Genomic DNA, 15,377 nt, shown 5'->3' on the forward strand with positions numbered 1-15,377 from the left:
TGTGTCCTGGTCCATGCCTTTCTACTCGTCGGCCTAGAGCGCCTCCTAGTCATGCTCGAATCTTCTCTCTCTCGCTCCATGATAGTTTGTCGGTGTTTGGGTGGAGCAGATATTCTGGGACATACATTGTTTCTGCTCCTTTTCTATCGCTTCTTTGTTCGCATGGCGTATTTTGCCTTTGACATGTGCACCTGGTTGAAAGCGCGTCAAATACCCGTCCGAAGCCTCTCCAACCTCCATTAGCGGGCACTGTGAAAGTTCCAAAACTTCATTAGTGTTGAACTAGTTCAGCAAATATGCCACAGGCTTTTGCCCTCTTTCTCCAAATAACAACTGAGTAGCAACATTTACCTCGCTCGTTAAAAAAAATCAGAGACCTAGGATCTTAGCATTGAGGTGCCACATTTCAAATATTCTGAATTTTTACACTATCTATAGATTAATTTGGTCAAAACATCATCATAATCTCAATAAAAAATCTTATTAAAAAGCATTAACCTAGAAAATCTGCCACACAAGGGGGCTCCCCCACACACAACAAATAATAATCCTATAATAAGATGCAACAAATCATCGCTCATTGCAACAAAAATGTTGAAAACGTGTCACAACACCCGCAACATACAAAAAACTAATATGCATGCGAAAGATAAAACCCTACCTAGCCTGCGGCATATTGTTCATGGTACACAGCAAACGCCATACACATTTGCAGCACGCCGAAACACCATCCAGAAATATCGATTTAACGAGAGGAACGCTCATGGCGAAGAGCGACCGGACCAATCTTTCCCTCCGGATCAGTCAGCCGAATTGGGTTGTTTTTGCAAATTCTATCCCCAAACAATTCGGAAAAGGAAAATTCCCTCAATTTTTTAACTCCACACGGGAAGGCCAAACCGTGACGGACTACGTGAAAGGCACATCATACATAGCCCCGCGATCTCCCCTCGAAACCCACCCCCAGCTTTGCCACACCACCGCGCTCCGCGTCTTGCCCCGGTTCAGTTCGCCCCGAGCCCTAGCCAACCGCTCGCCGCAGAGAGGAGAGGATAGCCCCCGCCCCCGCGAGTCCGGCGAGATGGTGCTCGCGCAGCTCGGCGGGAGCCTCTCCCGCGCGCTGGCGCGGATGACGAGCGCCACGGTCGTCGACGAGAAGGTCCTCGGCGACTGCCTCAACGAGATCACCCGCGCGCTCCTGCAGGCCGACGTCCAGTTCGACATGGTCCGCGACATGCAGGCCAGCGTCAAGCGCGCCGTCGACCTCGGGGCCCTCGCCGCCGGCACCGACAAGCGCCGCGTCATCAAGAAGGTAATGTCCCTTCTCTCGCGTGATTTCGGGGAGAGGTTTTGCATGCGCGGCCATCCTGATTGAATCGCCTTCCGTGTGTGTCGTTGCTGGCTGTAGGCCGTCTTCGATGAGCTGTGCAACATGTTGGACGCCGGGAAGCCCGCCTTCGCTCCCAAGAAAGGGAAGCCGTGCGTGGTTATGTTTGTTGGTTTGCAAGGTCAGTCTACCCTGCCTGCTGCTACGTTATTCTGTCCAAATTCTGTTTTGTGGTATATATACCTGATATTCTAGCAACTGCATCCGCCCAAATGAACATATGCGGCATCTGTTATTCCTTTGGAGGACATTGTTTCACGGTTAAATTTTATGAGAACAATATTAACTTTCATCGTGACTTGATTAGTTCTGATTAAGCTGTTTACCGGCTTGTTTATATGTTCATTTAAAGGGGGGCAAGCCATGGAAACAAATTAGCATAGGCCAAGCCTTAGTCACCTTCAATGTTTTTTACTTTGTCGAGCTACTGCCATGTGATTCTCTCCAGCTGATCTTTAGGTGATTCAAGAAGCCATTTAGTTCCCCGCAAAAAAAAAGAAGCCATTTAATTGGAGTTGTAGTGATCAAACATTCTTATGTTGGTTTGGGGTGGATACCTGATATGTTGCAAATTTTGTTCTAAAAGAAAGATATACTATTGCAAGTTTTCTCATCTTGGATGGGTAGTCTGTAATTAGCGAGACATTTGAAGGGCTAGATTAAAGTGATAGATTGCATTCTTATCATGTACTCCCTCCGTCCCAAAATAAGTGACTCAACTTTGTACTAGCTTTGACGGAGGGAGTACTATTTGGCTTCAGTGTGGGGCTTATGTTGTTTACAGTTGACTGGCTCACTGCGGTTATATATGTCTTCTGCACTTTAGCTGCATTGATTACAATATACTGTTCACAAGGCATCATCTTGTTCATGCAGGTTCTGGCAAAACTACTACTTGTATGAAATATGCTCATTATCATCAAAAGATAGGATTTAAACCAGCACTCGTTTGTGCTGATACATTCAGGGCTGGTGCTTTTGATCAGTTAAAACAGAATGCGACAAAGATCATGGTTCCTTTTTATGGAAGGTACACTAGTACCTCTTACCACTTCAACTGCTAATATTATGATTTGTTATCTCTTGTTTTTCCTAATTGTTGTGTCACTGCAGCTACATGGAATCAGATCCAGTAAAAATTGCTGTTGAGGGTGTGGAGAGGTTTAGAAAAGAAAATTGCGATCTCATAATTGTAGATACAAGTGGAAGGCACAAACAAGAAGCATCCCTCTTTGAAGAAATGCGCCAAGTTTCAGAAGCAACGGTAATACACTCAGGACTCTTACTTTCAGTTATAACCTGATTACCTGAACCAAATGAAAAAAATCTCACCTGCATTGTGACGATACCATGCAGAAACCAGACCTGGTAATATTTGTGATGGACAGTAGCATTGGTCAGGCTGCCTTTGCTCAGGCCCAAGCATTCAGGCAAAGTGTTCCGGTTGGTGCTGTAATTGTTACAAAAATGGACGGTCATGCGAAAGGAGGTGGCGCACTTAGCGCGTTAGTATTCACTTCCCTTTTCTTACACTACCCTCTTGGTGCTATTTCCTCTTTCCTAGTTTATGAATTGAGTAACAACATTAACATTTCAGAACCTGAGAGCAATGTAGCATACATAACATCATTAACATTTCAGAATAGTACACCTAACGTTCTTGTTTCTCTTCAGTGTCGCAGCAACGAAAAGTCCAGTGATATTTATTGGAACTGGAGAACACAAAGACGAGCTAGAAGATTTTGATGTGAGACCATTTGTTGGTCGCCTATTAGGTCAGTGTAAATATTAGGTGTGGCGTCTACCTGTGTACTCCCTTTAGCTGACCTCCTTACATTGTGCAATTGGCAGGTATGGGAGATTTGCCGGGCTTGCTGAACAAGGCTCGTCAAGTTGTACCCACTGATCAACAACCTGACCTTATGAAGAGACTGATGGAAGGAAACTTTACTCTGAGACTTATGTACGAGCAATTCCAGAACCTTGGTAAAATTGGCTCTATTGGCCAGGTAAGCTTGCTTTAGTCTTTCAGTTTTCTTGGATATATGGTGAAATGTAATACTGTAGTAAATCAAGGGCTCGATTGCTGTTTGATATAGCAAACAACGTATCAAATGTGGATTATTTTTATCTTTGTGGATCTTCTCCATGTTGCCTGGATTTAGTTCTGAATTGATGCCACAAGGACATGAGAAGCAGGGTGAGGCTAAGATAAAGCGGTATATGACGATGATGGATTCCATGACAGACGCAGGTAAGATGGGTTGGTGAGTCAACCCATGCGTGCGTACATTAGTAAAACTAACACCCTAGCGGTCTATTGAGCTTACGTCCAAATATCATTGTAGAGCTTGACAGCGCAGATCCAAAGCTGATGAAGGAATCGCGGATCGTTCGGATTGCTCGGGGATCTGGCCGACCTGTCAAGGATGTCTTGGACATGCTGGAAGAATACAAACGGCTTGCCAAGATGTGGAGCAATGTAATAAAACGGCTGAGGAAATCAAACAAAGGAAACACGAATGCTCAGCAGATCAGCAAGTCCCTCCCTCCAGAGCTACTGACTCAGATAGGCGGCATTGGTGGATTACGGTCTCTGCTGAATCAGACGGTCTCAAAAGAAATGGGCGGTGGTGATAGGTAACTTGAACGGATTAAGTAGGTTGCAACCGGCAATCTTCGAGACTCTATGCAGAGTTTTGAACTAGAGGATACACATGTGCCAAATTGTAAATTGGTTTGTTCACGGTAACACTGTAGCCCCCGATGGTTCTTATATAAAGTTGTTGAATGAATTGTCTGTTGGTAAAGGCAAATCGGGAGATATTTTCCCAGATTGATCCACTTAAAAAAGATTTTGTGCTAAACTTAAAGCACTTGAATTACCTAGTTTTGTTTTTTCTATACCTGGACTACATATGTAATTTTTCTACCCATTGATTGATACTAGAAATAACTGCACAGAAAAATGGGATACTCACATTCAAACTTCTGCAACAAGCTCTCGAAATCATTTTTGGTCATCCCAAAGTTTCCAGTAAAGAACAATCCCACATTATCTGCAGTTCAGTATAGAACTAAACAAAATTAAGCTAAAGGAATATAAAAATAGACTATTATGTAAGTGCAATGGTAGGCTATCTCTACAAGATTTCATCAGTAAGCTTGAAAAAACATCATTTTTTTATTCGGAGCTAAATATCAATTTATCTACATACATTCAAGTTGGACGATTCTGCAGTCAAATGTTAGTTGATTCAAGTTGTGGAATATATACTTTCTGCACATGTTTTGCAGTCCGTGTCAATGTATAAGCTTTGTCCAATACTATAACTTATAATTTTTCTCAGCAGAGACAAACATGAAAAATGATACCAATAAATATGACCAAAACATGAAGAGCCTAATTCATGGAAATTGAACAGACCATCTACATGAAGCAGTGTTTTGTAACCATCTTTTGGATCTCTGTTAAGTAGGCATGAGAAGGAAGATGTGAAACAGTACACGAGCACCTGGGAGTTTGATAGCATCACTTTTAATATTTTAACGAAGGCTACAGAATTTTGAATCTCAGTTGTCGGGGATATACCCCGCGGCGTAAACCGGTCGGAAGTATAACCCGGCCGGACTTGGCGGTTTACTTGAGACCCGGCTGGCACTTGGCGATTCACTGGCGACCCGCCCTGACCTAGCGGTTTACAAGCAACCTGCCTGGACATTATAACTCACTGGTAACCCGGCGGGCGGGACAGATGGATGACAAGGCCCAAGGCCCAGAGGGCCGGTTTATATTAATGGTGGGCCGGTTTAAGAGGAAAGGCGTGAAGAATATTACCTTACAAGGAGTTAAAGACCCGGACTTCTATCCGGTTTGTATTAGAAGGCAGACTAGTTCTAATCCTAATAGGACTCCACATGTAACCCGCCTCTCTAACTTATATAAGGAGGGACAGGGCTCCCCAAAGAGGGAGAGGCAAGAAGAAACAATCTCTAGGGCTAGACACAAGAGCCGGTTTACCGGCGACTCCCTCTTGATGATAATGAGACCTAGCCACAAACAGCATGTAGGGTTATTACCGGATGATGTTTCCCGGGGCCCGAAGCTGTCTAAATCCTTGTCTTGTGTTGCGTCTCTCGATTCCGCTCAACCCCTCTCAAGCTACTACATAGATGCGTTGGCCTCGCGACTAAGTCCTGACACTAAGGACATCTGCCGTGACAATTGCACGACAGTTGGCGCCCACCGTGGGGCCTGCGCACGGTGGTGTTGAGTTCTTGAAGGGATCTCTCCCAAGGATCGAGAAATTCACAATTTTTTGGATAAGAAAGATTCAGCTCCGGAGGATCTGCATCAACTTTGAGTTCATCGTCTCAGATTTTACAATCCGTGAGGTTCAAGTCAAAGAGGAGAAATTAGGGTTACCTCTGTGTGCACCGTCACACGCGACGGGGCGATCCATCATGGCCGGATCACTTTCGGCGAGTTGACGCCGCCGCGTACAGAGTCGCCGAGACCGTCAAGTTGTCTGAAACCTTTTTCTGATTAGACACGGTTTAAATTTCCGAAGACATCAACCGGAACTATGACTGCTACTCCCCAGCGCAGAAACCAAAAGCGACAACGGCGGAAGCTATTCCATCACATCAAACATCAAGCTCAATGGTGTACCTTCGACTAGTACATCACCTGAAGTCAAAATCAGCTTTTTCTTTTGTCAAACTCTGATTGCTACATGCATGCAAGGAATCTCCCAGGGGGTTAATTCAAGAATTAAAGAAGGAAAAGCTATTACGTGGGCTTAGCACGTGATTACCAAGGGAAAAGAGAGATTGATCAGAGGCAAGCTATCAGCGTGCAAATCCTGCAGGCCTTGGTCAATACGGATCCAGTAAAAAAAAGGGCCACAATCCGGACTCCTACGCCGCCGCCGTTGTGGAAACACCATGAGTCCGCCACACTGCACCTGATTCAGGGCCGCCCCGCCTCGTTGCTCGCATCCAGGCTGCCGAGGCCACGCCTGAGCTGTCGTGGCCACGCCTGAACCGGCATGATTGCGGCCTGTTCCGCTCCACTCCGGCCGGCTCTTGCGCCGTCTCCACATCGCCATGGGCCGCCACCGTTCTCAGGCGCTAAGTCGCCGGGCGCCGTTGTTGCGGCCGCAGACGCCGCGGTGCTGCTTCAAGTTGTTTTCCCAAGTGCTTTGCCATCTACTCCAAGTGTTAAGCGATGAATTTTTAGATACCTTTGGCTGCGATTTTTTGCACATTGATGGCAACAGAATACTCCTACCACGAAATATTACTTGAAGGCCTGTATTTGATCACGTGAGCTCTCAAAAATCAATTAGTGATGAGCCGATTCTCAGTTTTGGGCTAGCCCCGCTCGTCCCGGCCTCTCGCCGTTCGCCTCCAGGTTGAGTCGCCACGCTCGCCGCAGCCGTTCCGCCTCTGAGCCGCCCAGCGCTGGGGCGCTTCCACTTCACCTCGACCACCCGCCTCGACCGTCAGCTGCTGCATCCGCCGGCAGCACCGCCACGGGTTGCCTCTGCTCACTCCGAGCCACCCCCGCGCTCGGCCTCCCGTGCCCTGAGCTGCCTCAAAGCTGCTGGCAGGCGATAAACCGCCCCTGTTGCATCCACGGGGGCACACTGAGCCGGCCTGGTGATTCGCTCCTTCGCGACCGTTCGAGCCGCTGCAGCTGAGACCCGCCTTGGTTCATCAAGCCGCCCCGTCGCCGCGGATTTGCTCCGCCTCCTGCGTTTTATCGACCTGCCGCGGTCCTCCGCCGCTTCAAGCCTGTCATCACTTGCCTGTGCCTATGAGCCGCTGTTGGAGAGCCGTCCGGTAAACCGCCACCGCGCAACTCCACTCTGAGTCACTGGCCTTGGTGTTAAGTCGCCGTGCGTGGCTGTGCTGAGTCGCCTCGCGGAGAACCGCTGTTGGAGAGCTGTCCGGTGAGCCGCCATCGCTAAATCATCGTCTACATGGCCTTGTTCGGAACCACCCCGCTTCGTCTTTGTTGTTGTGGTTACGGCCAGTCGCCGAGCCGCCCGGTGCAAAAGTCGTCGGGGCCCTCCGAGCCGTCCCCACTGCTGACCTACGCCATGGCCACTTCAAGCCGTTGCACCGGGCCTCCGTGTTAAGCCGTCCTCGCCGGAGCGGCCTTTGCCTCTGCCATGCGTGGCTGCGGCCTTCGTGAGCCGCCGGGTCACCGTCCTCCGCGGTGCTCCTCTGTCAACCCGCTTCATCAAGACGGCCTTGCCTCCGCTGAGTCGGTGTACCGCGCCAAGGAGTCGCCGCGCTGTCGCCTCTGCCTCAACCTACTTCTGTCGTGTGTCGCTGCCGCGCCGGGTCGCCGCTCTGGTTTGAGGCCGAGCTACTGACATCTATACGGTGTTGCAAGTTACCGAGGATTAGACATCAACTATGGAGTGGTTTGGTCATCTGGTACTAATTGAGCGAAGTAACTCCAGTTACAGAGTTGTACTCTTTGAATACTGTTTACGTAAAAGCCAAACTGACAAGGACACCAAAGGTTCAATGCGTTGTTCAAGGGGCCAAAAACCACTCAAAACTCAATGGATGAGTGGTTGTTTGTACGTGAAGGCCACCGCCTGGTCAAATTGCTGTACAGTCACTTCATCCGAAAAATATATCAGGTGACATCTCTCTAAAGTATATTTTATTAGCACGTATTATTTTTATCAAAGAACAATTACTTTGATCTGTGTATTTTTATATACAGGACCATCATTCACTACAAATATGGTTTATACCATGGGTATGAAGCACGGGCTGACAATATTCCGCCCGGCGATAGTCCGTAACATATTACCCGACGAATGGACGCGCACAACCCGCCGCCCGTACGGCCCGGTCTACATCATCTAGCCGGGACTGCGCCTGTGATTGACTCGCGCGTCCGCACCAGCTTACAATGCCACGGACGACTCGCCCGTCCGCTCTCGCGGCCGGTTCATGCATCCGCGCCGGCTTACAACAAGGAGGACAACTTGCTTGTCCGCTCCGGCGTACAACGTCGTGGCCGACTCATCTATGTTGCCTCTGATGCTGCGGTCGTTTTTACCGTTCGTCTCTCACGGCCTGGTCTACATCAACACACCGGGTCGCACCTGTCTGCATGAGCTGTTTATTGGGTATGAGCAAATCACAGCTTGGGTAGCCCGGTTTTCTTTCAACAAAATGGAGGCAAATTATCATATACTATCAACCGCCGTCTGCACTGGGTGGTTCAAATGGGCAGGCGCACGGGTCGCCGCCACTACAGTTTGGTTAACTTCAATCACCAGTTGGAAGGAACTATTGGCCGAGTTGCTGACACGGCTCATACGGGATCATTTATAACCCGCCGCAGTCACCTCAACTTTCTGTGGATTCACATCATGCTATCAACACCAATGATATACAAGTTATGCCGGTTTATATCACGGTCAAATATGGAGAGTTTCAAGCCAACTCCTCGAGTCACCTTGAGACTCGGGGGCTACGATAATATGACTCGGCAAATGTTGCCGGTTTTCAGTGAAGTCAAGAACCCCAGGACGTTGGAGGGAAAGATAACCCGGTCCCGGAGGCTACTACCATCTTGATGAAAATTTAAAGGCCGTCAGAAAATACCCGGTTCAAAATGAAGAATGCCGGTTTACAATCCGGTTCAAGGAAAATCTGTTCTCCTACAAAGCTTGAAGCTCTCAAATCCGGTTTAAGAATTTCTGGTTCAAAAAGGAATTAACTTCTCGCAAGTTCGAGTTTAAAGGCCGTCAGAAAATTTTCGGCTGAAAATGAAGATTCCGGTTTAAAATCCGGTTCAAGGGAAAGATGCCTCCCACAAAGCTTTGAAGCTCTCAATATCCGGTTCAACATCCCGGTTCAAGAAGAATTTATCTCTTGCAAAAAGTTAAAGGTTGCCGAAGAGGACCTGCTGCCATGATGCGCGGTTCAAACATGGGTATCCTGCCTTATTGGCTTATCATATTATTTATCATGTGTGGTTACATGGAACTTCTGTTTATAAAGCGGCGTCCGGTTTACCCCTTGATTCAGCTTATCAAAGCTTTATACAACATCACCTGGGGGCTTGGTCATATCCGAACCATAGCTACACCTCTTGATCGGCGCAATGCCACAACATCACTTGGGGGCTTGGTCGTATCCGAACCATAGTCACACCTCTTGATCGGCTCAAAGCCAAATCAATCCGGTGCCAAAGAGAGTGTTGCAAAACAACAACTCAAACATAGGCACCCGCCGAGCACAGCTCAAAATGTTACTTGGGGATTCTTTGCTGTCGAAATGAACAAAGAATCTACACTTGTAATAGGCTATCAAGCCATGGCTTGGAAGCCTGGTGTATACACCTAAAACCCCGGGTTAGCCTGCCTATTTAAGTAAGTCACTCCGCCCAGGTAAACCTGGTATGACCCTTCGAACTTTGACGAGTTACTCTAAATAAAGACCCTGAACTTGTCAAGTTAAAACGATGATTGGTTAAGGATTGAGTACCATCTTAAAAGGCTTTGTGAAATGGTTTAACTCAGTGGCCTGGCAGCCCATGAAAAGCCTCGAATTTGGGGCCTGGCAGCCCGTGAAAAGCCTCGACTACAAGTTTTCATTTGCTTTTTGCCAAATTTTTCTCTTAAGACTTATGATGTTTTTGATAAACCGGCGTTCATTAAACCCGGCTTGACTTTCAACTACAAGTTGTCAGTATATGATCAGTTATAATTCGGCGATTATTAACCCGGTCTGGTTTCAACTACAAGTCGCCAGTGTTATATATGGATCCGGTGTTTATTACAACCCGGTACGGTTTTATCGTAAACCGGTATAATTTTTCTCGGCAAAGACAAACATGAAAAATGATACCAATAAATATGGCCAAAACATGAAGAGCCTAATTCATGGAAATTGAACAGACCATCTACATGAAGCAGTGTTTTGTAACCATCTTTTGGATCTCTGTTAAGTAGGCATGAGAAGGAAGATGTGAAACAGTACACGAGCACCTGGGAGTTTGATAGCATCACTTTTAATATTTTAACGAAGGCTACAGAATTTTGAATCTCAGTTAAACTTGTCTTCTACATGACTCCCCCCATAGACTGACAATGTCGCGGTTAATGGTTTAATTTGTGAAAAGGTAGTACAGATAAGAAAATCTTATTTTCCCTACACGTTTTCATCAGCACTGACATTCATTTCTTCTCTGTATGGGTGATAGAAAAAAAAAAATCCAAATTCCCTCTGTGCGAAATCTAAAATCTAAAAGAGTGAAACATGTTCCTCTTGCAATCAACATCATTGGATGCTTTGCAGGATATCATGAATCAACACACAACATGTGTAGAAAAGGAAGAAGCATCAGTTTTTATATTTTAACCAAGGCCACAGAATATTGAAATCACAGTTAAAACTTGTCTTCTCCGTGACTCCCTCCATAGACTGACAATGTCGAGGTTAATGGTTTAATTTGTGAAAAAAAGCAGTACAGATAAAAAATCTCGATTTTTCCTAGACCTTTTCACTAGAAAGGGGGGAAAACAGAAAGGACAGGAGACCATGAGCCTCTCCTTCTCACCACAGTACCAATGCTCACCAGAACCCAAGCTTTGGTGGCGGCGTGGTGCCATGGCTGTGAGTCTGTAACTTAGGAAGGCCAGGTACTAATGAGTAGGAAGGAGGGACCACAAGATCACAAGGGAAAGAAAAGAGATTAGCAAGGCCGCTCAAGTTCCGGGACGGCCAACTCCACGGCAATTCATTGGTAGTGGTGGCAAGAAGCAGCAGGCAGTGTGTGGTCGAGGTGAAGGACTGTGAGCAGCAAGAGGCACACAAAAGGGGTGCTGTAACGCCATATCGCCGTAGGAGCGCGCACCAAGACTGAGACCGTCACCACCTTCTGTCCACGTCGATGCCGGCGAGGATAAATTACACGGAGCTAGGCAACCAAAATTGATCCCCAACCAACAAGGTAGAACCTTGTATTTGAGGGCAGCACGAATAGGTTGTGTTTACTTGTGTATTGTTCTGCTGCATGATAAGGAAGCACCAGCAGCAAGAGCACAGTAATTCATCATAAACTATCATGATCCATTGCATAAATGTTACTTCAGAGATAAGTATAGTGAGGGCATGGTGAGAAATAGCATGAAGAAGATTAACCTGAACTCGCTTAAATATGTAAATCAGCAATGCTATAGTTAAAAATTACATTGACCTGCCTGCAACTACAAATGGTTCCCGCAAAAAAAACTACAAATGGTTGATTGCATCATTCATTGATGATTGTGGTTGTGGATACTGAAATCTCCAATTTCATATTCATCATATGATCTTTAAGGAGCAAATTGCACTGCATCTGTTCTCAGATTTTTCACCTTCTCTTCTCAAGGCATTACATAGAAGTAAATTACAGGCCAAAGACAATATCATATTATCATGTGTTTTTTCTTTCAGTTCAACTGACTGATCAAAGAAATATATAACCATGTAATTTCTAAACTGTTATAGCAGTAGGCTAAAGTCAAGAATAGCCAAGTTGCATCTCATGTCAGCCACGATCATGTAGTATCTTGTTCTTGTCAACATGCATGAGGATAAAATTAGACAATTAGTTAATCTTGTTATGCAAATTAGGGAGTGATTCACAACATGGTTAAATACAAGGTGTACTCGTCATGATATTGATTTGTAGACTACAGAAGCATCTATAGGGAATCATTTCAACAAAGATCACTACGTGCTAGCACATGTACCTTTGTGCTGATTTAACAGGTTCACATGCACCCTATCTCTGAAAATATTAACATGTCCTGAAACTTAAAGCCTGTGTGGTATTGCTCTGTTATGTCTATTATTACATGCTTCTCATGAACAAAGAGATAAATGGAGTAATTATATTGCTAGGAGGACCAGGGAAACTTGTACATGAGGCTTCAGTCAGATAAACTGCACTTTAGGATCCAAATTTTGATTACAGTTCACCATTATATCCAGAAAAGGACATGTACTTCAGTACCACGTTCCCTCCTAGGAGGATTGTAACCGAGACTCCCTTCCTTTCCAAAGCAATGAAATGCAAGCCCTTCTTGCGTTGTCCCGAAAAGATTGAACTTCATGATTAATTTCAGAATACTGTTGTAGCCTATATTCAAGTACCAGCAGAACTTGATCTCCAGGAACCATCAAGCTAAGCTGATGTTGAAATTGGTTATTTCACCTCTGTTTTAGTATGCCAGTTACACATGCATAAAACCTAAACTAATTTGTGCAGGATAGAGTTTTGATGGAACAATTTTTGACAATTCCAGATGATGATCATGTGACCTCACTATGCTGGTTCACATTTAGTCCTTGTACACGTATCAAATAATCGCAACTGTCGTAGGACCCAGTTAAGCACTTAAAAACCAAGATAAACTGGATGGTTCAGGGTGAGTTCAAGGCATAATAGATTTTAAATAAAAAGAGCCCCCACCACGAACCCGTTAGCAACATTGATCTGTTGGTTTGTTGTAAAAGAAAAAGCAATTGTTGATTACACTCATAGTGTATGCAGGTAAGTTGATGAACTGTACCTCCATATTTGTGCAAATTAATTTTAGCCAATGCAGACATGACTACTAGCTGCTTCTTTATTGAGACCCTTGTCCATTATAACCTTCCTTGACTCATCCGATATAGACCATTGTCCAGCAGCTGAGTGAAAATTTGAGATTAACACAAGATTTCGAGGATTCTGTGGATCAACCTCCAGAATATGCTCAGCTACCATGTTTCCTCTTGCCACATCCATGTTAGCCATACATGCACTCAGCATAGCCACAGAGATAGCACCATGGAGCTCACTTATGTTCGAACGTAAACAACAGTAGAGATGCCATGCCTCATCAATCAGTCCTGCCCGGCCTAACATGTCGATAAAACATGCGTAGTGCTCTGGTCCTGGATCAATTGCATACTTTCTTTTCATCAAATGTAACTTGGCCCGGCCTTCATCCACAAGACCAGAGTGTCCACAAGCTGAGAGAACAGCAAGAAATGTAATGGCATTAGGCAAGACAATGGGTACAGCTTTCTCCATCCTCTCAAACAAATCCAAAGCCTCTTTGCCATGCCCGCGGCGACTATAACCATCAATCATACTGGACCAGGAAACAACGTTTCTGCAAGTCATCCGATCAAACACCACTCGTGCAGCTGTTGTCCGCCCACACTTTGTATACATGTCAATAAGTGCATTGCATAGGACAGTCTCAGAATCAAACCCGCATCGGAGAACCTTGCAATGCACTTGAAGACCATATTCAAGATTTGATGTGGCTGAGCAAGCTGTGAGAGCGCATGTCAGTGTGATTCCATTGAGTTCAATACCCCCCAGCATCAAGAAAGCCTCCTGGAATTGGCCATTCTCCACGCATCCTGAAAGAACAGAGTTGCACAGCGCCACGTCCTTGGGGCAGTCCGTGTGGATAAACAGCCTCTTCGCCTCCTCGACACAGCCGCAGCTCATGTAGAGATCAACAAGAGCTGTAGTCATAATGACATCACCGTGGCACGCAAGAACTATCCGCGCGTGCACTTGGCGGCCGGGGCGCACGGCACGGGAGGAAGCACAGGCCTTGAGCATGGTGCAGAGGGTGGCGGCCGTTGGCGCGAACCCGGCAGCCGCCATGCCGCGGAAGACTTCAGCGACGGCGCCGCAGCGCGCGTGACGGACGTGGCATGCGAGGAGCGCGTTCCAGGCAACAGCGTCGCGCACGGGCATTTCGTCGAACAGGCGGGAGGCGGCGCCTGGGAGGCCGGCTTTTGCGTAGGCGGTGAGGAGGGCGGTGGCCGGGATGGGGCTGGAGAGGGAAGATGACTTGAGCAGCGCGGCGTGGAATGCGGGGGAGTGGGAGGGGTGGGAAGAGAGGCGGCGGAGCAGCGCCGAGAGCGGAGGGGCCGCGCGAGCCATTTCCTCCCCTGACTAACGGAGCAACGGCCGACGTAGAGGGTGAAAATTGATCACTGTCAGAAATTTCAGCTGGCTGGGGCGAGGTGGCGATGGGCGCCGGGCGGGGAGGAGCGGCGAGGCAGGCGGCGACAGCGTCCGACGAGCAGGCAGCGAGCCGTCGAGATCAGAAGCGGCGAAGGCAGTGTCGCGCAGCCCAAATCCTAATTGGCGCCTTATACGCCAGCAATACATATCAAAATGGGCCAGCCCATGTATTTCTCCTCTTCTTTTTCGTTTTTCGTTTTTCATTTTTATTATTTCATTGTTTGCTTTATTTCGTGAACTTTTCACAAATTTGAAATCTTTTTTCAATTTTTTGAAAAAAAATTTCAAATCAGTGATTTTTTCTTGTGATCCTTTGTTCCAAATTTTTTGAATTTTTTCCAATTAAAAAGTTTTTCCAAATATTGTGAACTTTTTTAAAATACATGAACTTTTCCATTTTTGTGAACCTTTTCAAATTACAAAAATTATACAAATCTTGATTTTTTAAACGAACTTCTCTCAAATTCACGAACTCTTTTCTTCTAGATTTAACAATTTCTTACTTTTCCTTTTTTTTGTAAAACTCAATAGTCAACTCTCCATGGTCAAGGGTTGATAGGTTGACGGTCATCGGTCACTGGTCCACCAGTCAACGGATTTAACTAAAACATAGTTGGGCCGACCCATAAGTTTTCGCGCACGAGTGCCACTTGGTTCAACACTTCAACTGGCGGCAAGGGCGTTGCATAGGAGCTTCTAGCGCGCAGGCGCAAATGTGATTGTTCGCGCGTTTTTTTTGGGCCAGAACCTAAGGTCGGCCGAGATGTGCCCGTCATTTAGTTTCTCATGGGCCAATCTAAAATCTTAGGGTGGACAGCGGCCCACATTGTCCATCTTGTAGATCCATCCCGCCTAGTAGCTCTCGGCGATGACTATTCAACGGGTACTCCTGCGAGGGGGTCCTAGCATACGCGCGGGGCCGTATGG

At 46.4% G+C, this 15,377-nt stretch overlaps 2 protein-coding genes across 4 annotated transcripts; one reads left to right on the forward strand and one right to left on the reverse strand.

The window, feature by feature from the left end:
* Positions 1 to 1,081: 1,081 nt before the first annotated feature.
* Positions 1,082 to 4,241, forward strand: LOC109740907 (signal recognition particle subunit SRP54 2-like). 3 transcript variants are annotated; one of them, XM_020299962.3, is made up of 10 exons: positions 1,082 to 1,312; positions 1,409 to 1,508; positions 2,264 to 2,417; positions 2,501 to 2,651; positions 2,744 to 2,892; positions 3,062 to 3,162; positions 3,239 to 3,397; positions 3,528 to 3,641; positions 3,736 to 3,836; positions 3,954 to 4,241. In XM_020299962.3, exons 1-10 carry the CDS (start codon positions 1,082 to 1,084, stop codon positions 4,029 to 4,031), a joined length of 1,338 nt encoding a protein of 445 aa, XP_020155551.1. In that variant the 3' UTR covers positions 4,032 to 4,241. The 3 variants fall into 3 exon arrangements, with proteins under 3 accessions (XP_020155551.1, XP_020155550.1, XP_040258764.1); XM_020299961.3 differs by having other exon boundaries at positions 3,736 to 4,241; XM_040402830.2 differs by having other exon boundaries at positions 3,239 to 3,364; positions 3,501 to 3,641; positions 3,736 to 4,241.
* A 7,467-nt stretch (positions 4,242 to 11,708) lies between these two features.
* LOC109740905 (pentatricopeptide repeat-containing protein At5g66500, mitochondrial-like) lies at positions 11,709 to 14,540 on the reverse strand. The gene has a single exon (XM_020299959.3). The coding sequence runs from the start codon at positions 14,364 to 14,366 to the stop codon at positions 13,011 to 13,013; it is 1,356 nt and encodes a 451-aa protein (XP_020155548.1). The 5' UTR covers positions 14,367 to 14,540; the 3' UTR covers positions 11,709 to 13,010.
* Positions 14,541 to 15,377: the final 837 nt, after the last annotated feature.

This window comes from Aegilops tauschii, chromosome 3, assembly GCF_002575655.3.
Source record: "Aegilops tauschii subsp. strangulata cultivar AL8/78 chromosome 3, Aet v6.0, whole genome shotgun sequence".
NCBI classification, from domain to species: domain Eukaryota; kingdom Viridiplantae; phylum Streptophyta; class Magnoliopsida; order Poales; family Poaceae; genus Aegilops; species Aegilops tauschii.